The sequence below is a fragment of the Diadema antillarum genome, unplaced genomic scaffold (genome assembly GCF_040938485.1).
Source record: "Diadema antillarum isolate AM-2024a unplaced genomic scaffold, OU_Dant_1.0 scf00000153, whole genome shotgun sequence".
Lineage (NCBI taxonomy): Eukaryota > Metazoa > Echinodermata > Echinoidea > Diadematoida > Diadematidae > Diadema > Diadema antillarum.
Window position 1 is genome coordinate 7,281 of NW_027271042.1, and position 23,690 is coordinate 30,970.

General features: G+C 41.1%; 1 protein-coding gene across 1 annotated transcript; it reads left to right on the forward strand.

Moving 5' to 3' along the window:
• The first annotated feature begins 4,264 nt into the window (after nt 1-4,264).
• Nucleotides 4,265-10,507, forward strand: LOC139721980 (uncharacterized). Its single transcript, XM_071633307.1, has 6 exons — nt 4,265-4,282; nt 4,710-4,921; nt 6,757-6,840; nt 7,442-7,554; nt 8,987-9,174; nt 9,793-10,507. Exons 1-6 carry the CDS (start codon nt 4,265-4,267, stop codon nt 10,450-10,452), a joined length of 1,275 nt encoding a protein of 424 aa, XP_071489408.1. The 3' UTR covers nt 10,453-10,507.
• The last annotated feature ends 13,183 nt before the right edge of the window (nt 10,508-23,690 follow it).

Below are 23,690 nucleotides of genomic sequence, written 5' to 3' on the forward strand. Positions count from 1 at the left end.
TGTGTGTTGCGGTCATGATGTTTTTATTTTGTATCTTACGCTCCGCAAGAATATACCAGGGGTGCTCGATTAGCAACATCATTATCTTATTCTTGAGGGGGGGGGGGGGATGGTGGAGGTGGGGAAGAAGAAAAAAATGGCATTCAGAATATTATGTCTTCCACTTAGGCCTAATGTTTCCAGGTTTGGATGCCTCATAAAGTTTGTGCAGGCAATATGTAAATGTCATCTTTAATATCCTGCAGCCGTTGATATAGTTTTCAAGACCATCTGTGAAGAAAAAAAAAATCCATGATGGTAAATGATACCATTCCATCAGAAGGGGGCCACAGTCATTACATGATGTAAATATGTTACTGTGTAAGGCATGACAGGACCTCTTTCTACATCAATCTTCTTCCATGCATGTATCTATCTATCTATCTATCTCTCTCTCTCTCTCTCTCTCTCTCTCTCTCTCTCTCTTTCTTTCATGCTCTCTTCATCTGCTCTTCTCAACTCTCTGCTACCATAATCTTTGTCAGCTTTCTTCTGGGTCCCATCTTTCCTCTGCCAAGACTGCCCTAGGAGCAGTGTAGGCATTTTGCCTGGGGAAGCAAATAGGAGACCATATGGCCCACTTTGATAACAGTCAAACATTGCCTGCTGTACATTCAGAATTGACTTAAGCTCTGGATATCATACAGTGGATAATGAGGAGGTAGTGTGTCCAGGTCCTGGTGGTAGTAAACACTGACGTACCTGTGTGACATTTTGAGGAATCGTCTTTCAGGGAAAACAGTTGCATCGATTGCCGTATGATGGGCCATCAATCAGACATACTGTAGAAGTGTATTAAATCTAGTGTCATTGACTCTTTATGCAGGATTTCGTGTCTGGATATAGTTGCCAATGTTTGTGTGTGTGTGTGTGGGGGGGGGATGTGTCTGTGTCTGTGTACGTGTGTTGTGTGTATCATAATTTGTACACACGATGCTGTGTAGTAAGAGTGGTTCATGTTCTCCTACTATCTCAGCCTGTGTTATCATGCAGAGCTAATGAGGGGTTTGACATAGCGGATAAAAAAAGGGATTCCAATCTTCTAGTTTCTGTACGGAGTCCCGTGGTAAATACCCGCATCCAGAATTCTCCCACAAGGAGGCAGCGTTGGCCATGATTACTTTAACACAAGCCTGCCATGTTCCTTCCCCAAGTGCACACTGTGTTGTAAATGAGCCTTTTGCATGCTCTGAGTTACGAGTGGCCCAGAAAAACACTGCAACGACGTCCACACTATCCAAAGTCCCTGGTACAAAAAGGGTTAAGTTTGGCATTAGAGAGTGTTGCACGTGTGACAGAAAAGTAAATACCCTTACCATTGTTTCATGAGGAGTAATGAGCTAGATTTTGCACCCTCTTTCCCATCCCCTACCCCTTGGCCCTACCCTGTTGGTTGGATCCATAGAATTGCCTTGTTGTCAATTCTCTCGTCATTCAAACACAGCAGCCATAGAATCTCTCTCCATCAAATGATACTCGACAAATATACGAACTGCTGTGATTTCCATCAATTCTAAAATGCCTAGGTCATTTCTTAGAATTCACTGGTTCTGGATCTAAACATCTACTCTCCCATAGCAGCCAACTGAGCTGAGAGCAACCTGCATAGTAGGCCTACATCTGCAGAGTCTATTTACATGTAAGCCAGCCCCTTCCACCCACACCCTTGACCCTAAATGCACATTAGTGGAATCATGAGAGGTCACTGCAGGTCACACTGGGAGGGATGTATAAGTAGTAGTCTTGGTAGCCAGGCCCAGCTTCATGGCATTTCAATGGCGAGGATTTTGGTTTAGATCGTCTTCAACAGGAAAATTAGGGTGACGACAACCGTGTATTAGCTCGCACGAGGATAGTTTGTTTTTCTGCTGTTTTCTTTCTTTCTTTCTTTTTTTTTCCTTCAGAACTTTCGTGGCTGCTTGTTACCTCACTGTTTGGGATAGATCTCTTGATTACCCTTCTTTCTGGTCACATTTGTGAAAGAAATCTTTGCCAGTTCATTGATACCTGTCCCATCAAGGTCTGCAGATAGTAGACTATGTTGCTGCTTTCCTAGGTGCACGCACATGTACAAAGGCTAGAAAGGCTCACCCTATGACTCCCAACTGTTCTATCTATCGCTGGTGAATGTGCCATACCACTCCCACACTGGTATGTTTACCAGCAGCTTTTCTTCCTTCACCACCAACTTGGCTGCGTTCCATGTTACTGGATTTCTCTTTCCCCCCCCCCCCCCATATCCCCATCCCCACCCCATCAATCCCAGCACATTTGTTCAGGGCTTTTGCAGACACTGCATTTTCTTTCTTTTTTTCTATCTTCAAGTTTGTTAAGTTTGCCTTTTCATTTCTTTTTATGTCTTCAGCAGCATACTCTGAATCCCATCTTCTGCTTGTTTAAGCTGGAAAAAAAAAATACAGAGTTCCGTTTCCTTAGGCTATGCTACATGATGCTCTTTTCTTGTGAGCATTCATGTAGTGATGTTTGTTTGGAAGCATGTAGGTTTAACCCAGTCACGCTATTAGAGGCATATAAAGCATCCCATACAAATGCAAGGGAATGCAGAGACAGGGGTCTCCAGAGAGTTAGCCCGCTACCCACCCCTACAATAGATCTATTTTCTCTTCCGTATGTGTGCATGACCTCCACCCCTTTCCCCCTTCTTTAACTAAAACCATTCTCTCACATTTTTAGGGGTGTATGTTATCACCTGCAGTATTGTATTCGCATGGATATGTTATCACCCCGTACCCACGTGTTGCCCAAGCAAATCGAGGCTCTATTCCAGTTCTGGTCTCCTTGCATACATGCCAGCGAGATACCTTCGTATCGTGATCGGCACGCACAATGTGTTCAGCAGCGGTGGGTAGGGCAAGTTTGTTGGAGACAAACGACGACAACAACAATGGGAAATGGTGATAACCTATTTTCTCCCAATCTCTCCCGACTGGTCTGAGCTGGTACCAAGTCCAACCGTCTTGATTGAGTGAAGACAGTGTAGATTGCCATATGGCAGCATACAATGCCTTTGGTAAAGTCATTTCTGTTTGGCACTCGTCAGGGCAAGTAATCTTATTTTTCATATCTTCTTGTCCTCCTCCTCCTCCTCTTCCTAAGACTCAACCACCACTTCACCAGTACTTCCAAGTGTTCTGTATTTCAGAGTAGTGCATGTGTTATGCAAAACATTGATGAAGTCAAGTCCTCATAGTTGGCTCTTTTAGCTGAGAACATGAACTTCCTATTAGTTCTTGAAGACAAAAAGTCTCCCACTGTCCCCTTCAGAGTGTGTGTTGTGTGACATTGATTGAGAAGTTCAGATCCTATTTGTATCTTAACCATGGCGTAGGCCCTAAGTGGCGCATATTTGAAAAGGATCAAGTGTTACTGTTGCCTGAACATGGGTAAGTTTGGCCAATAGTGACAGCATATCGAAACTGCAATTGAAACATTTGCATATTATATTTGATGTAAACTAAGACCAGTTGGCTCTCTTAGCTGATCTTCAGATCAGTGGAAAATGAGAGCAGTAAAAGGTAGAGGAGAGACACACTTGTATTGTCCAATCATTTTCAGTGCCTTTCTGTTTTGAGTTCAACTCTGACACGCTTTTTTTTTTAATTCTTCATCTACTTCTTTGTGCCAAATGTCATCTCGCGAAAGACTGACTGAGACTGGGTGAATGAACTTGCTTTCATAACAACATCTGCTGCCTTTAATTGTAGTTAAACAACCAAAAAACAGAAAAAGCAACATGAAACGACCTGACTCTGTATGTAGGGCAACGTTCTCATTTGTCATCAATTTCTATGTGATCTTTTCTCCATTTTTTTTTTTTTTTTTATTGTGACTGTGAGCTATATTTGGACACTAGGTCCGTGTAGAGCATGTGAGCACGCTCTGTTTATTTGCCTTGAGATTGCGCTTCCCCTTTGCATAAACATGATTTGCGGTTATCGCGAATCATGTTGCTTTGTGATTATTTTATGTGTGTGTTGGGGGGGGGGGAGGGGAGGGGGAGGGTTGTGTGGGCCTCCGGAGTTGAGGTAAAGAAACTTGTTTAAGATCAAGATGGCTCCTCCTGGAGGTGCAGACTAGGGAAGGGTGTGGTATCTGGTGGGTTTTTTTTTTTTTTGGGGGGGGGGGGAAGGTGGTGGTGGTGGTGGTGGTGATGATGATGTTTATTGGTGATGAGAATGATAAGAGATGAGTTGTGGGTGTGGCCATGGAGGAAGACATCGCAGTCAGTTTACCTCCTGTTGGAGAAATCGACTGAGATGGAATAATCTTACTGTGCCAAATGAAATGAGCATAATGCCCTGAGATGAAATGTCTATCAATTGCAGAACTTCAGATTTGGCAATAAATGTTTTATGACTTCACACGTTTATAGTGCAGATGCTTCACACACATATTTTACTTTACTGCAATTCTCCTAATACGAATCTCTCTTTCCATTCTGGTAACTTTCAAAGTCACCTACTGCAAATGTTTGTGGCAATGATATTATCTACAGATGTAGGTACTTATTATCACCATACTTCAAAAGGAATAGAAAGCATCAACAGTGGCAGACCACAAACCTGTTTATCATGCCATATTTTATGTTATAAGGCTGGGGTTATTAAATTATACTATCTCGCATTATTCCTTTTGTCCCTCTTTTCCAGGGACTGGATGAGAATGGCAACGCTAAGAGACTGAAACCGGGCGAGGATGATGAGGAGGAGCTGAGCAAAGATGCCATTATCACGTCGTCGTGGGGCGGCTCTGTGCCCCTCCAGCGGCCCTCCGCCTTCCGTCCCTGGTCTCCCAGCATCCTCAACAAGGAGGGCAAGGGGGGCATCCTGCCAGACCACGGAACGGTGCTTGTCAGAGATAGGTACGTATATGACCCTGGTCCTCACCCATCCCCGTCCCCTCCCTGCTGGTGCTAGTTTGATTTTTTTTCCCTCTTCTTCTTCTTCTTCTATTCAGTCATTGCTGTCGGTATAAGGATCCTTTTTTTGCCACTCTTTAAAGTTGACCCTTTCTGGGCCAACACCATAAACAGCTGTTGACAGCATTCGCACTCCAGTTGCCATGGCAATGACAGAACAAAGAAAGTTTTTATACCACACATCTTCTAGAAGCCTTTTTTCTGAAGATTATTTGTTTGTTTGGCTATGTGTGTGTTTATATTTGTATGAAAGCTACAATTGGGATGCGAAAGTCAGTTTCAAGTAGACACAGGCACTCTACCTATCACATGGTTCCACCTGTCTGGATAGGTGATATGTGGTTCTTCGTTCTGTTTCCTTCTCAACAATCTTATGAATTCCCCTTTCAACTTCCCCCTAGACCGCTCAGAGGGCTGTTTGTTTCCTCCGTGTCTCTCTGCGTGTCTGTTTCTGTATTCTTGTCGCGCACAGCAGACATAACGGCAGTCTAGAAGTATTCTTCCGGGTGAAACAAGACCCGCCTCTTGGCGTATTGTTTGCAGAAAAAATACCTGTCTCTCAGTCATAACAACAGACGCCAGTTTCTGTTTTGAAGTCTCATCCACCTTTTAATAGCCACTTGAACTTTATACACAGTAACACTTGATATCACATTAATGCTCCACCCACGGCACATTTCCTTTCGAAAGGGAAAGTAACTGAAGGTTAAGGCGGTTTCCTTTTCCCCTTTCCCCCATCGTTAATGAGTAAATAAAGTTTCACTTGTAGGAAATAGGTTCTTGGCAAGAGTAATGAAGGGTCGTCATTAACCTGAGAAGTGTCCTTACGGCCATTCAACTTCCTTCTCTTATGGCTTTCATTGGCAATTGCAGCTCTTGCTGTTTGTATGTGAGAGTGTTTGTGCATATACATGTATGTATAGGTATGTAGGCCTATATACATTGTATACAATGTGTGTATAATGTTCAAACATGATTATATCTACTATACCAGTACATAGTAATGGATATTTGTGAGTATGATAGATAGATAGATAGATAGATAGATAGATAGATAGATAGATAGATAGATAGATAGACAGATAGATAGATAGATAGATAGATAGATTGATTGGTAGATAGTTTAGATGAATATAAGAGAGAAGGAGCAACAGACTTCACATGTACAATGTACCATATTTGCAGTGCTGTATTTATGGATTCACCAATTGACGCCGATTTGGTTCAAAGATTCACTGAATTGTAGCTTTTTTGGTCTCTGATTTCCTTCTAAAATCAACTTTGCTTTGGAGTCTTAACCCGTTGAGGATGAGTCCCGAGTGTACTCAGGCAGGTGTCTATGGGAAATGCGTGTTGTAGCAAAATCAGACCGTCCTCAATGGGTTCAAGTCAACTTTACACATCAAAAAAGAAAAAGGGAGAACTAGAGAACACCAGTATTCTTTTTTCTTCTGGAATATGCTGCCTGCTGAGCTAAACCCAAAAGCTATTGTTATAGGTGGTGATGTCGCATATCTAACATTGTTATTAACTCACAATTATTACCTTGCTTGAGAAAAAGAACTACCAGTACATAACCATGATATGTCAATACGTAGTAATAAAGTGAACGAAAACAAGAGAATTACCTATGGATATTAGCAATTCTTTAGAGTGGACTTTACCAGAGGGGGGAATAACTTTGTAAACACCTGCCAGAGATGCCATCCCTTTGCTTTCCAGAATTAACATACCTCACAGCTAACCTTAAATTGTGCAATTTCTTTTCCCACCTACAGAAGTGGAATGCCGACCTACCTCAGCATGGGCCCACCGGTGCTCCTCAACCCAGAGAGAGTGGTGCCCCATACAGCAGCTTCCAAGTGAGTCCCTTGCCTTCCTCCACTTCTTCATGTGTTAGTGGAGATGGGGGAGAAGTGTTTGGTTACCACTCTCGCCCAATCCACAAGTCCTCGTATGAGGACTCAGTGTACTTATGTCATTTGGTGTTGAAATGGAATTTTAGCAGAAAAAAAAAATAAGTGATTTAGTTGCCAACAGATGGGAAGATATTGTATGGAAATCATGCATGTCTGCTAGTTACAGACATGGTTGATACCATAGAATCAAATTGTTTACTCCCCTTTCTGCTCCCATGTCTACCAGATTTATTTGTTGATAAGAAATCATCCCTCATAAATGGACTGTCAAACATAAACAGAGCACCAAACCTCATAATTTTACAGTGTACTTATGTTTCATACTGCTCTCTCTGATGAAAATTTGAATTTGTGCGCGACTGGTGCCTTTGACTGTTGCCTATTAACTGTAATGCAGTATCATTTATTGTGGATTTACGGGCAGTCATGCAAGAAATGAAGAGCTTTTACAAGTCTTTCTAAGGCTGTGCCATCTTACCAGTCTGCTGGGTAACAAAGTCATTTTCCCTTCCACTCCCCCCCCCCCCCACTTCCCTCTGCACAGATTTGACAGCCAATTTGCACCCAACGTCGCCCTGGCGCCCCCCATGAAACTCTCGCCTTCGTCCACAGAGTCGCTGTCACCGGACAGAGAGAAAGAGCTTGACATCAAGTGCGGTGAGTGTCGTCAGAAAAGCAGTGTTTTAAAGGGAAGGTAAACCCAAAGAACAATGTGGATTGAGTGCAAGCAGCAACATTAGTAGAACACATCAGTGAAAGTTTGAGGAAAATCGGACAATCGATGCAAAAGTTATGAATTTTTAAAGTTTTGGTGTTGGAACCGCTGGATGAGGAGACTACTAGAGGATATGACGTATGAGTGGACAACAATACAAAGAAAATATAAAGGAAATTCAACAAAAATTCACTTTTCTAGAATTATGAAAGAGCAATGGACCAACCGCTTTCAGAAAGCAGGGGGAATAATTGCTACCCTTAACATATGTCAATATCACGTTGATGGAATTTGTAATTTTCATGAAAAATGGATTTTTGCAGAATTTTCTTTATATTTTCTTGGTATTGTTGTCCACTCATACGTCATAACCTCTAGTAGTCTCCTCATCCAGCGGTTCCAACATCAAAACTTTAAAAATTCATAACTTTTGCATCGATTGTCCGATTTTCTTCAAACTTTCACTAATGTGTTCTACTAATGTTGCTGCTTTCACTCAACTCACATTGCTCTTGGGGTTTATCTTCCCTTTAACCCTTACTCCACCAGGGATGTAGGACAGTGTGTACAGGGCTATGGGGGTTTTCTGTGCCAATCAGAACTCTAAGCTTACAAAGGGTTAAAATCATGCATAACAAGTTAGCCTCTCACAGGGTGTACTACAAATGAGATCTAACGTCCATTTACCTGTAGATTTATATAACGCAATTATTCTTAGAAGAGGGTACTTCTGTGAAAATTGATGTTTTAACACAACTAGATTATTGTTCACACTTGATAATTTTATTTTCTTATTTCTGTGGATGTCAGCATCCTGCTGATGATGAATAGAAGCTGAGATTTAAATATTGTTGTATTCATTTATATATTTGTAACTTTACATGAGTATGGGTTTGTGTTTTCATTTGTTTATAATATGTGTGATTGTTGATTGTTTAATTTTTGATAAAGATGCCGTGTGTATGTACGTAGTCATTTCTTTATGAATGGATTCATTTTAAAAATTGTGTATTCTTCTGTTGTAAAGGGAGTTTGAAACTTGAAAAATCTGCACGCGATGGATAAGAGTGATCACAGATGAACTGTTTTCCTTACAAGACTAGCGCAGATATGCCATTGAGCTTGTCTACTTTTAGTACTGTAATGATGTAAAGTTATAAAGTGCATACTCAACCTATGTATATGTTCTGCGCTGCGAGAGCTTTTGATGAGCTTAAACTGTATGAAGAGTAAAATGAAGAGATGTGTTCTATGTCTTTATAAAAGATTTTACACTTTCACATAGGTATTTGTAATTTAATGCAAAGAGCCAACTTCATTGTAATCGTTTTCATAATCGTGTTCATCTTTCTTCATCATCGTTTCATCCTCCAGAAGACAGCGATGTACCGGAGACCACCATGGAGCAGGAGATTGAGATGGTGAAGACGATGCTGTTGGAGGGAGACGCCCTCGACTCCAGGGGGGGCCGGGAGAAGCTCCTCCACGAGTTCTACAGGATACGCATCCGGCACGAAGAACGGCTACAGGGCGTCCTTGCTGCCAAGAGAAATCTACAGCAGGTGAGCGTTGATTTCTGTCTTTTTTCCATTCCCTTATTATGGCAGTAGCCCCTTAAATACACTCTACACTCCCATTACCTAAAGGCAATAGTACCTGAGTGTGATGTCTTTGCCATTTATCGCCATGGAAACTGGTTCTTAACAACCTCACCTGGCCAGAATATCTGTGAACACTATTGTTGCTAGTACCTGGTTCCAAAGTTAGGCTATAACAAAAGACTGTGACATCATAGCTTTGGTACTCTACAGCCCCCCTAGAATACTCTGCACCGGCATGGTCACTGGGTTTATATTGTTTGTAATTTGGAGTGTAGCAGTGTGTTCAACCTGCTCTTAGCTTGCAAGAGGATGTCCATTTCTCTGAAGGATAGCGGATATGATGATCTGATACTGGGCTAGCTCAGACATGTGTGCTGGAAACGACATATGAGCATTTTTTTGTTTGTTTGTTTTTGCAGCTCAGTTTTTGTTTTTGTTTTTGTTTTTGTTTTTTCATTGGTAGTGGTCATTGGCATTGTTGCTTGGAAGGGGAGAAGATGTGCATAGGAATATTGAATATCTGATGTATGGGGGTTGAAATGTTATCAATTTGAAAATTGACTTTGTGTGTGCTTGCAGGAGCTGGAGTTCTTGCGACTGACCAAGAAAGACAAGCTCCGTGAAGCGCTCGAATCCAAGCGTTCACTTCGCAAGGAGCTGGACCGGTTACGGATTGAGTACGAGCGCAAGCTCCGTGAGGCCAACGACTCGCGGCAGCGCCTCAAGCGCGAGGTTGAGCAGGCGCGGAGCCGGCGCAGCGAGAAGAACACCGAGCTCGGGCGGAGCCACGACCGGCTGGCCTCCCAGAACGAGCAGCTGAGGGACCGCGTCCGCGAGCTGGAGGAAGAGCGGGACCAGCTGAGGCAAGAGTTGGAGCAGCATCGGAGGGAGAGGCGGAGGCGGAGGCCCAACGGGCTGGAGAAAGAGATGGAGAAGGAGGAGGGGGATGCGGAGGAGAAGGAGCTGGTAGAGGATGGGGCGGAGTCACAGAGCACGGCAACCAAGGGTGCAGAGCGGCGGGAGGAGGGGGAGAAGGAAGAGTCTCCATCGCCGTCACCAGTCGCCAGGGAGGCTGCCAGTCCAGAGACGAGAGAAGGGCGGGGCGAGGGAGCGTCGAGAAAGGAGGAGGAGAAGGATGCTGGCGAGGTGGAGAGGGAGGCGGGAGAGAAGAAGGCGTGCGACGGTGACAAGCGACGAGATGGCTCGGCAGACCAGAGTCACCCGGCAAAGAAGAAGTAAAAAAACGAACAAACAGTCCCCACTCTCTGAGCTGTGCATCGGCTTTCAAAACAAACGAGAGAATGTACCAAAGAAGTGAATATTGGTACCATAGCGTATGGTTGTTGTTGTTGTTATTTTTTTCTCCCTTCCCTATGTTTAAGCATAACTCCTTTCTCTTGAGATTTTGTGATTAAGCGAGTTTCATGATACGGTGGAACAAAGCTCTGCTTTAGTGTGATATAGAGATGTCATAAGAGGATCGCTTTCTCTTTGGACACACTTTGATTCGGGAATTGCTGTTTCCCGTCTTACTACTATGCTGCTGAAAGCACTGATGTAGAAATCAAGAAATGCATTAAAAGGGAGTAGTAATAGTGACTGGATTATTCCTTCATGTTAGTCTCCTTGCAGCCATACTTGGATATTTATTTATTCTCTTTCACTTTTTTTTTTTGGTTGAAATTTTCCAAACACCATTGTCATCACACCCTCTTGTACATACAAGCAACATATCCATTTATGCTGTGTTCCAGATGCCAAAATTCTAATCTCTAATATCTAACCTCTTTTGAATATAATTGCATTTTGAATTGACCACAGTGCTGTGCATTTTGTGAGATTTTTTTCTCTCCCTTTTTTTAAATTATGTGTATGATAGAAATTACATCACATCTTGATGTCATTTTCATTTTGCAAATGTATCTTATGGTTGTTTTTTCCTCCCTTGCGCTAAAGCATAGTAGAATACGTATATCTACGTATGTATATGTATACATATCACTCATGTGCATATATATGCATGTTTGTATACATACGTTTTGACTGCAAAGATGTCATGTAACCTGATCTGTGGATGTTCTTTTAGGTAATTTTTCTTCTTTTTCTTTTTGCATACGAAAGTTTTTATATGAGGCTACCGCCACTGCCATTGATTTATCTCTCACCTGCTGCAATCGCAGGTGTGTTTTGTTGTTGTTGTTTTCTTGCTGCAGTTTTTAGTCTCGTCAGCTGTTCTGATTTAGGGCACGCATGGAACAAGAAAAGTGTTGAGGTGCGACCTCGCCTATTTCAAACCCAGGAAAAGGCATTATCAAAGTTTCGACAAAAATCTCCAAGTGAAATTGCTACCTCTGGCTTGTTTTGTTTTGTTTTTTCTTCTTCTTTTTTTCCTTCTTTTCTTTTTTAATCTTTACTATGGAAAAAGGAAAGTGAAAATGGAGATAATCTTTATAAATTTGTGATACATATTTTTATTTCATGTTATGTGTTAATTTGTTCTTCTTTGTAATGAAAAAAAAGTTTTACTATCATTTGGTAGGATATTGTCATAAAAGACAAATTATGCAGCTGGATTCGGTTTTGTTATCTTTTTGTTCTTGTAAATAGATGTTACAAAAAAGAAAATTGATATGCCTAGCCTCTCTCATTGGGAGTGTTTAACCTCATTGTAAAAGGCAAATTGGTGCGTTATATCTTGCCTTATTGTATACATTGTTATCGCTTGCATGAGCTACTGAAAAGAAAGAAGAAAGATATATGTATAGGTATATATATATATATCCAAATTACCTCACTTTGATTTCGTTTATTTGACCCAAAACGGGATATATTTGGGGAGGGGGGAAAGAAAAATGTTGCTGTAAATGTGAATGAAATTTTACATCAGCTTCTGATGTGATGATGATGGGTCTCTTTTCTGATTCACCTTTTTTTTTTTCTCTCTCTCTCTCTCTTTCGTCCTTTTCTATGTCATTTCTTGATAGCTCTCAATGTTGTGAAATGTGTTTTGTGTATCATAGGTACATTGTCACAGCTGTTAACAGGTTGTGACAGGTTGTAAAATTGTGGCACTGTTGCGTTTTTGTTTATTTTTTTCCGAGTGGTCCAAATCCCTATGTCTTACTCCTATGTCTTCGTATTGCTGGATACGTACGTTTCTCTTGTTGTGACTCACTAGCAGAATATGGGTGTGATTGCGAAAAGAGGGGTGGTTATATTTTTTGTTTTCTGCAGGGGAAGAGAACCCCCTCTGAGCCTCCTCCACCTCTGATGGTGGAGGGGTTGCTATGGCAATTAGAGATTGTGGAGTGTTTGGGGAGGGTAGGCCATCGATAGTAAATGGTAACTAGGATGCATTTTTGTGACAATTTTTGCGGGGGGGGGGGGCGTTGGGAGTGACTGACAAGACTGAAATCTTTGTACTCATCGTTTGTGTTTCACATAATGGGTCTGGTCCAGGTCATGTTATCTTATGTGGCAAATCACATGTTATCAAATGTTCATTTGTCATTCGGTCGACAGGAATTCCCATTGGGATCTCGTCAGGGATTCCGATGGCACTTGGATGTTTTGGGTTTTTAGCTCACCTGAGCCAAAGGCTCAAGTGAGCTATTGCGATCGCCCTTCGTCCGGCGTCCGTCGTGCGTCGTGCGTCGTCCGTCGTCCGTCGTCCGTCGTCCGTCGTCCGTCGTGCGTCGTGCGTAAACTTTTTACATTTTCATCTTCTTCTTGAAAACCCCAAGACCGATTTTCATCAAACTTGGCAGGTAGCATCCCTAGGGGGTTAGGAACTCAATTTGTTAAAATGGGCACCATGCCCCACCCAGGGGGCCCCCAGGGGGGCCCAAACCCCCCAAAATTAAGGAATCTGTAAAAATCTTCTTCTCTAGAACCAGAAGTGATAGAGCTAAGTTAATACTATGAGTTAGTACATTGATGACTGTAGTTTCAAGTTTGTTCATGGCAGAATCAGGGGTGCCCCCCTTGGGACCCAGGGGAGGGGGGTGGGGAAGGGTTCTAATGGGGCCTAAATTGTACATTTTCATCTTCTTCTTGAGAACCCCATGACCCATTTTCACCAAACTTGGCAGGTAGCATCCCTAGGGGGTTAGGAACTCAATTTGTTAAAATGGGCACCATGCCCCACCTAGGGGGCCCCCAGGGGGCCCAAACCCCCCAAAATTAAGGAATCCGCAAAAATCTTCTTCTCTAGAACCAGAAGTGATAGAGCTAAGTTAATACTATGAGTTAGTACATTGATGACTGCAGTTTCAAGTTTGTTCATGGCAGAATCAGGGGTGCCCCCCTTGGGACCCAGGGGAGGGGGTGAGGAGGGGTCCTAATGGGGCCTAAATTGTACATTTTTATCTTATTCTTGAAAACCCCATGACCCATTTTCACCAAACTTGGCAGGTAGCATCCCTAGGGGGTTAGGATCTCAATTTGTTAAAATGGGCACCATGCCCAACCCAGGGGGCCCCCAGGGGTCCCAAACCCCCCAAATGAAGGAATCTTTATAAATCTTCTCTAGAATCAGAAGTTATAGAGCTGAGATAATATTATGAGTGAGTACATTAATGACTGTAGTTTGAAGTTTGTTCATAGGAGATCCAGGGGTGCCCCTCTTGGGTAGGGGGGGGGGGGGTGGTTGGAAGGGTCCAAATGGGGGCCTGAATTGTACATTTTCATCTTCTTCCTGAAAACCTCATGATGGATTTTTGTCAAACTTGGCAGGTAGCATCCCTAGGGGGTCAGGATCTCAATTTATCAAAATGGGCACCATGCCCCACCCAGAGGGCCCCAGGGGGCCCCAATCCCCCCAAATTAAGGAATCTTTAAAAAATTGGGCCCTTATTGTACATTTTCATCTTCTACTTGAGAATGCCTGGTCAAATTTTAATTTAGATTAGTGACTGCGTGAAAGGTGAACTTGCGATACTCAGGTGAGCGCTAGACCCGCGGGTCTCTTGTTTTTTTTTTGGGGGGGGGAGAAAAGAAATCATGGTACTAATTCAATGAAAACAAAGAAGAACCGAGTTCATGAACAAAAAATGCATGTTTAGAGTGGTATGCTGTCAAGAAGTTTTACATGTTCCTTGTGATTTTTATACATATTTACTTGAACCTTTACTCACACTGAAGAAAAAGAGAAAAGAAACAGAGCTTCACCAAAAAGTGTGGATGTTGTAGATGAGGCAATGTGTCTTTTGAAATATCAATGTCCTCTACAATGTCTTTTTTTGTTGTCACAAAAGGAAGGGGAGCGCGTAGGCGCTTGATCCTCGCACCCATTTGTTCGAAACAAAATACAAAACAAAGGAAACATGTGAGTATGTAAATATATATATGTGAATGTGTGTACATGAGCAAGCATAATATCAATGCTGTCAAGATATGATATGAATCAAAGAGAAGATGAGAGACAGAGAGAGAGAGGGAGAGAAAAAACAGCAGCAAACTTCCTGGCAAAGACAGGCTTTGGGTAGTTTTGATATATGTACTAGAACGCAGCACGCACTTAGTCGTGATGTATATGGGAGAAATCCATCTCTACAGCTAAAGAAGCAGATTTAGCAGAAGAGAGAGAGAGGAATGAAATAAAAAGAGGAAAAATTTGCAGAGCTGAAAAAAAAAAAAGGTTCCAATTTCAGGTCGACGTACGACAAAAAATAAAAATTTACAAAAAAGTGTGATCAAATTGATCATATATCTGTAAATGGAGTCGTGTGAGTGCATTGTGATGCAAATTTGAGGTAGTAGGAATGATTAAGATTCCTTTAAATCGGCAGTAGCGCTACTTGTGTCGGCTCTCTGGCGGAAAATCGATCGTGACGGGTAAATTTTATACTTTATGTTTCCTCAATTTTTTTTTCCTTCTTTTTTGGCAGTTGATTTGTATACCATCTTTTTATTGGCTTGTTTCTTGCAGAGCGTTTTTTTGTGACGTCTCGGTAGAATTGTGTGTCATTGTCAGCTTAATTTTCTCAGCGTAAACCCTAACAGAACAGAACTTGCAGTGAGTGTAGATGTGTATAGAATGGAAAGCGCCATTCGCAGCGATAATTTTTTAGAATATTTGTCGGGTTGATGCAGGCTGTGTGTTTTGCCTCCAGGTTTGTGCCCGTATCATTTTACAACCTGCTTGTAGCTGGAGATCAGAGCCATGTCCTGACTCAAGACTGGCATTGTGATGTTTATTCAAACTTTGGGGAAGAAAACACTGATTTTGGTTCCGCTTGTCCTGCTTTTTTCGAGTGTAACGAACTGTGTGTAGGTAGCAGGAGAAGATCCGTATAGATATATGAATATGTGCATGTAAATATATATATAGATCCTTTATGATTACAGAAATATAGTATATATGTACAAAGACCATTCTTTGAGCAGTATTATGGTACAGTGTTTTTACTTGGGGTATTTTGTGGAAATTTGTGCTTGGTGGCTATTTTTTTTTTCTGTTTGTCAGTCCTCAAGCGCAATGCTTCACTATCTTGTCCAATGGTGGGCAGATGCATTTTATCTCAAATTGTTTTGTTTAGGTTGAACTACGACATTTTCAGTTGCTTCTGCAATGCCACTGTTCATAAAGGTGCGCAAGTTTTGTTAGTGTATTCATTGAAGAATGAATGGATGAATTTATTAATTGTTGAACAAATCTTTTCTGTACGAGACCCCAACCCTTATACATCACCAATTAGACATGAATGGGTTCAAACGCCAAATTTGTTGGCAGTTGTACAATTCTTAATGTCATAATTTGTCTTATGAATGGAATACCTCACATACACGATGCCACAAAAGAGAATTTGTCATAATATTTTTGCCATTTCTATTGTTCAGAATTGCAGTAGCCGAGCTCATTGTGTTTTATTTTGTGATTTTCTTTAAATTTCTCGTCTCGTGTCTGTTTATACATGTGTCCACGTTCATTCACATACCTCATTCATGTCCATTAATGTGAAAACTGTGGAGAAGAAGAAAAATTGCTCTATTTGTCAAATGCACTTTCCGTATCCCCATGACGTGTAAATATATACATATATTTTTTTTTTCCTGGTAAGCTTTTCTTCATTTACTCCGAAAATTATCCATTTGCGTGTGGTAGGTAGTCACCTGCATTTGTTATTCCTGTATGATGTACAGTTAGTTCCTTGTAAATGTTTTTTTTTTCTCTCTCTTTTTTTTTCTTTTGTTTGTCAAAACAAGTTCTCTATATGCTGCATTCAGGTTTACCATATGTTGATTAATGTTCATGTGGGAATTTGTCAGACTTTAAAGCGGTTTGATGCTGCAGTTTGATACCATACTATAGCCAGTGCCAGGAAAAAAAAAAAACTGAGTAGTTGTATCCATGCACCTATGGGTATTTTGAACTTTGACCCCCTGCCCCTCCCTTCCCCCATCCCCCTTCCCCCACCCCACCCCACCAGGGTTGTAGGAAACAAATGGCACACATCTAAAGAAGTGGTGGTATATATACATACATATATTTATATCTTACTTGCCTGGCCAGTAGTCGCTGTATTCAATTACTATTTAACTGAGCGTAGTAGTGTTTGAAGTGATCTCACTTTTCCTTTGGTCACCGATTTGGAGAGGTCACCACTTTGAAGGGGTCAGAGTTCGAGGGGTCAGAGTTCGAGGGGTCAGAGTTCGAGAGGTCAGTTTTCCCCTCTGTCTTTGAGGGGCACAGTATGTATAGGAAAGAGTCTGTGTGTAGGAGTGTTTGTCCGTCAGTCAGTTTGTCTCTGCATCTCTGCATATTAAGATAAGAAAGAAAAAAAATGATACATAAATAAGGAAGAGAATCCATAGTACCAAATCTTCTAAATCTTATTTCTTGAATTATATGAAAAAAAGGGAATGGATAAGATTAACATTGATGTAACTTGACACCAGGAACCTTTCTTTTTCTCTCTCTCTCTCTCTTGATTTTGTTTCAAAGACTTTTCTTCTCAGATAGTATTTTTTCTTTTCTAATCTAGGCATGAAGGCAGACTCGGTGGATTTCTTTTAAAGTTTTGAAGAGTTAGGGGCACTTAAAATACCATTATGTCATCTGTAGCTGTCAAGCACTGACAAAGATCTGTCGTGGCTCCATGGAATTCATCCATTTTCTGTGCTGAGAATGACAAAAGAGACATGAAATTTACGTCAGTCATGACAAAATGCTATGATTTTTTCCTTTGTATGATGTTGTGGGAAAAAGCTCGGAAAATATCTGCAAAATGTCTGTTTATTTGAAGGTACGTTGGATGCGAAATGCATTACAGTAGTTAGTCGTCAGGTAGTACAATGGGCGTGTTGCTGTGGAGTGGACTGATAGAAGAAAACAAAATTAAACGCCCGAGTTTTAAAGACACTTTCTGTCCAGAGATTTGTATTCCTCTGCAAGATTGATTTTTCCTCCCTCATACACTGTACTCTCATTTTGGCAATTTTTATCTTTTTTTTTTTCATTTTTCTTTTTTTTTCCATATGTAGAGCCATGGATCGTTCATGACGAACATCAAAATTGTCTTGTGACAAGAAACTCAAACTCTTCGTGATTGGTGTAGTGCAGCTCAGCACTGTGTAGTAAAAAGGATTTATGAAGATAATGTTCTCCTTTGGTATGGTCCCTGACATAAACTTTGTTTTCTTCAGACAACAGACATCTGTTTGTGTGTGTGTGTCTGTCTGTCTATTTGTCTGTTTTCCTTTCCTTTTTGTCTCATTTTATGATATTTTGGCATAAGCAGAACAGAACTCATGTAAAACCTGGTGCTATTATGACGTTATAATGTCTATGGTTCGCGTCTGCTACAGCCGTTGGAGAGGAAAAGAGAAAAAAGGGAAAGGGTACAGGAAAGTCTATGTGTGGGGATATAGAACTGAGATTACCAGCTTTTTGATGTGTGTGCATTTGTTAAGAGCCTTGTATTTTGTTTTTTCTTTCCTTTTGTACCTTTTTTTTTTTTTTAAGGCCAAAAAGTTGGCCCTCTTTTTTTTTTATTTGTGTATATGTTTCTTGTTGTAATAGAACTGAATGACTTTATAAGTCTGAATGCTTGTCTGTCTAATCGACTGTGTCTTTTGTGAAAGGAAAAGTCAAACGTTGTGATGCCATTTTACCAAGTGATATTGGAAGTGTACATATCAAAGTAACAGTGTGCAGTCACTGTGCAGAGGATTAATGACGGAATGCTCTGACCGATTTTATCACCTGTTGCTCTCGTTTGGTTTCCTTTGTACAGTGTGTGTCTCGCTTTACTCTCTTTCGCGCTGTAATGTTATACGTGTACATACCAATAATGTACATTGCTTCAGAAATATATGTATATGTTTTAAAAATATATATACATATCTATATAATTTTAAGATTTTTTTAATGATACAGCGAGAGAAAAATGCAGGTCTGTTTGCTTGGTAGGGGTGTGACACACCCGGTTGGAAAACCATAGTTTGTAAGCGTGTATGTGGCTGAAAGTGTACCACTGCTCTGAACGCAACCGTCTAGAGAGTTAACAAATCCCACAAAGCCTGGGGACCTTGTTTGTAAAAGCAATGCATTAGATGTTGACAATCTTGAAAAGGAAAAGGATTTCTGTACATTGTTTGCACAACATAAACCTTGCTTCGTTTCTTGGCGAACATCTTTGCCTTATTATTTTCTTTTCCTGCAATGGGGGACATGTTGTGACTTTTTTTTTTTTTTTTTTTTGGGGGGGGGGGGGGACTGCTGGCACTACTTGTGTCATTGGAATGTAATTTCGACCAGCCGGTGGCGTTCAGAGTTTGCCCGCAAAACCTGAGAATGCCTGCATTTATCAAACGCAGAACTGCGTGGCACTTTGTGATTTTAAATGTCACTGCGGCAGATGTAGCTCTGCAGTGACTCCTTAATATCGGCTCTTAGATATGGCTTTGCATTGTGGATGGCTTATGAAGCAACTAGCAGCTGTGGGAGAAGGAGAAGAAAAAAAGCTAAATTAACTTTTTTGTGTCCCTGTCATGTACATAGAGCTTTCCCCCATTCTTTCTGGAATTTGTTTCTTTTTTTTTCAGATATCTGCAGGCAAGCAGACAAAACAACATCTATTGGGGGAAAGTAGATAGTCTGTAGGTAAGAAGGATTTGTTTTTGAGTGTTTTCAAGAAGTCAGCGCAGTAAGCGTGGGCAGAGCCACAAGGAATGCTCAATCCTTGGAAGTTTATTAAAAAGCAGTCGAGATCAGGATGTTGTACAAAATTTGGTGATGTTTGCACGAATGGTGTTTGATAGCAAGGAAGAAAGAAAACAAAAAAGTTTACCATGCTGGATGACCAGCATGACGTAGCTGTACGTCGAGCAAGCATCTATGTAAATGTTTTCAATGTCATGAATGATTCATGAGCCATATGTGTATCCTATGAATATTCAGAATTAGCTTTCTGTGATACAATGTGTGTCTTTTGCCTATTTGCAGAGTTTATTATTCAAGCATTCTGCATATTTGTGTTACTGGGGAAGGGGGACGGAAGGAAAGAAGAGAGCATTAAGAAAAAAAAAATATGACATTGCATCGATTATTTTTTTGCCTCATTGGGTTTTGTGGAGATAACCTGGTATTATAAAGAGGTTTATATCATTACATATGAATTGCAAAATTTGATATATGATGAAGCTGCATAAATAAAAACCAAGAAAAATGTCATGACTACCTCAAAAGTGGCCTCCTGCATTAATTCATGTTGTTTATCTGATGTTGGAACAAGGGATGTGTGTGTCATAAACCCTGGCAATCGTTAAATTGCAATCCAAATGACCTATTGCGAGTGAATTTGAGAGGATTGTGTGTACATTGAATGTATGCTGTGTTAATGAAATGGGACCGATATATAGCTCTAGGTTTGTTTAAAAAGTGTGAAATGGTCATAAATGGTGTCGGCAGACCTTTGCTGGTCTTTGCCCGCTCCTATTAGCTCCAGACTAGCAACATCAAAAGGGGGCTTTGCTGTTCATTAGGAAAGTACACACACACACACACACACACACACACACACACACACACACACACACACACACACACACACACACACAAGCAAAGTGCAGTTAAAGGACAAGTTCACCATCATAGACATGTGGGTTGAGTGAATGCAGCAATATTAGTAGAACACATCAGTGAGAGTTTGAGGAAAATGGGACAATCCGTTCAAAAGTTATGAAATTTTGAAGTTTCTGCTCAGTCACGGCTGGATGAAAAGACTAGGTAAGATTGTGATGTCACATGAGTACAACGATATAAAGAAAGAATAAAGAAAATTCAACATATTTCCATTTTTCTCGCATAACAAAAGAACACTCGACTTCTCTCTTTCAGAAGGCAGGGGGAATAATATTACCCTTAACATACGTCAGTAGCAAGTCGAAGAAATTAGCACTTTATTCAAAAAGTAATGTTTTGTGAAATTCTCTTTTTATTTTCCTTATATAGTTGTACGCATGTGACATCATACACTGTAGTAGTCTTCTCATCCAGTAGTGACTGCGCAGATACTTAAAATATTCATAACTTTTGAACGGATTGTCAGATTTTCCTCAAACTTTCACTGATGTGTTCTACTAATATTGCTGCATTCTCTCCATCCTAATGTATATAAAGGTGGACTTGTCCTTTAAGGTTGAGTCACCGATCATCTATGTCAACATGCAATGCACTATGGGTGGTTTACTTCAGAACACTTTATACTTGGTAGTCATGTTTGAACAATAAGTATTTCTCTTCATGAAAAAGAAACAAAAATGGCACTTCGTAACCATTGAAGAGAGAGGGAGTTTCAAGTGATCATACTTTATACTTGGTAGTCATGTTTGAACAATAAGTATTTCTCTTCATGAAAAAGAAACAAAAATGGCACTTCGTAACCATTGAAGAGAGAGGGAGTTTCAAGTGATCATATTAATGGCACAGATCTGCTGCCATCTTTGCAGGGATGATTATAGTGATGATGACGGTGGTGGTAGTGATGGTGACACTGGAGGTAGTAATGGTTGTAATGATGGCAATGGTGGTGATTAGGATGATGATGTTGGTGATTTGGATGATGATGTTGGTAATGGTGGTGCTGTTGATGGTGATGATGGTGATGTTGATGGTCGGGATGATGCTGGTAATGATGGTGACATTGGTGGCAGTAATGGTGATAGTAATGGTGATGGTGAAAATAGTGATGATGATGGTGGTGGTGATAGTGCATGGTAATAATGGTGATATTGGCAGTAATGGTGTTGATGGTGATTATGGTGATGGTGGAAATGATGTTGATGGTGATCAATATGGTGGTGGTAAAGATGGTGATGGTGCAAAGTAATAATGGTGACATTGGTGTTAATGGTGATTATGGTGATGATGGTGGTAATGATGGTGATGGTGGTGATTGTGATGATGATGGCGGCATTCGTGGCAGTAATGGTGGTGATGGTGATTGTTGTGGTGATGATGTTGATGGTGGCACTTGTGATGATGGTGACTTTGGTGGCAGTAATATTGGTTGTGGCGATTATGGTGGTGATGACGGTTGTAATGATGTTGAAGGTGGTAATGATAGTGATGGTGGTGGTAAAAATGATGATGGTGGTGATTGTGATGATGATGGCATAAGTGGAAGTAATGGTGGTGTTGATGCTGATGTCGGTAATGATCGATGGTGATGATCATGGTGATGATGTCAAAGGTGGTGATAATGGCAATGATGATGTGGATATTGGTAATGGGTGGTGGTGATGATTAGAACAATGTACATGATTTGGTTTTCTCTGCATTTTTTTTCAGTGCTCACGGAGATGTTTTCTTGCAGATTAAGAGATAAAGAGACAATTATCGGCAAATATCAGAATCCTCATTAATCAATATTGTTACACATTGATACATATATATGTAAGGGGAATATAAAAATTGATAAGCAGATATACATACAACTGTACATGTCATATAGTAAGGAAAATATTTGTAATCATATGTAGTAGGCAGCCTACCAGCTGTAGTTTGCTGTTTAACTTTTAAACCAGAAATATGTTTCAGCTGTGTTTGAAATCCAAGATATTGCACAGTAAAACATTGCAGGTGAAAGTTGTGGCAATTGTTATATTTAAAGTGTTTCCATGCGACCAACTAAAAAACAGCGCAGAAACATGATTACGTCTCTACCAAACCATAATGTAGACTTCTTCTTCATGTGGTTCAATTCAACCCTGACTGTAATTTAAATTAGGCCACAGAGCTGGGATCTAACTCCCTTGTAGGCCTACATGTACATGGTGTGTTGTGATGTTAACTGCACTACCCCGGGGCTACCCCTCCCCCACTATTCCGGTAATGCGTTATGTCGGGTGGTGTGTGTGTTGGGGGGGGGGGGGGGGGGGTATAGTTACTGAATGGCGACGCGACACTCCCCTCTAAACGCCCACCTCGCTATAATCTTTTGACAAAATATTGATTGCGCGAGATATACCGGTACTGATGTATGGAATCCATTCCCTCAGACGGGCTATTCGTGTCATCCTGAGGACGTAATGCGAAGGAATGATTACGTAACCTCGACTGCCTATAACGTTTCCGAGAAAACCAAAGTAGCTCTGTGCGTAGTGTACTTGGTTTTAATAGTCCTCACGAGATCCGAAGGCGCGGGGGCGGCGTTTAAAGAGTCAAAATAATCATATGGCACAGAGCCAACGCAGTCTTCGTCCCAGCATCTAACAATCAAACTTCATTTGTGTATCTTTCTAGATATGATTTTGGCATGAAGCCAAACTGTGCGTGCATGGCGTTGAAGGAGACACGCGGGGATGATAGCCTACATTGATTGGGAGCACAGCTGATTCTCTGGACATTGTGGATGATTTGCTTTGATATTAGTGTTTATCCACTGAGCTTCCAAAGGGCCACATGCAATGCAACAAAGCAAAGCAAGGGGGTGAAGGTCGCAATACTCTCTGTTCCGATGTATCAAGCCAATACGGAGTTCCAGCCGTTTGTTTGTCAACTGGGGCATATCGGTCTCCCACCCCCTCTTGATCTTCCTCTTTCTGTATCTCTCACCAAAACACGCTATATTTTCTTTGAAGTTCACCGTCCTTGCCAGTATTTTGTTCACTTCATTTCCGCAGACAGAGAAATAATGAGCAATAACAGGTCAAAGAATTTTAACGGTGGGATGATATTTAAGTCAGTTCCCGGAAGAAGAAGAGAGAGAGAGAGAGAGAGAGAGAATGGGGGGGGGGGGGGTGAAACATTTTTATTCATTCTCGGCGCCATAAAAAGCTGAAAGAAGTCAGTAACTATGCAGGTGTGTAACTCCGGCTAATAAAAGCAGCGCGCGAACACCATTTGAAGGTAGGTAGGTATACTATCACGCAAGCGGTAATGTTTACCAGTGGTTTTTACAGGCAATTGTTGGCGATGGGAATCCATGCTTCACACTAGAAATGATGTTGTGGTGAGGTTTCTTCTGTAAGAC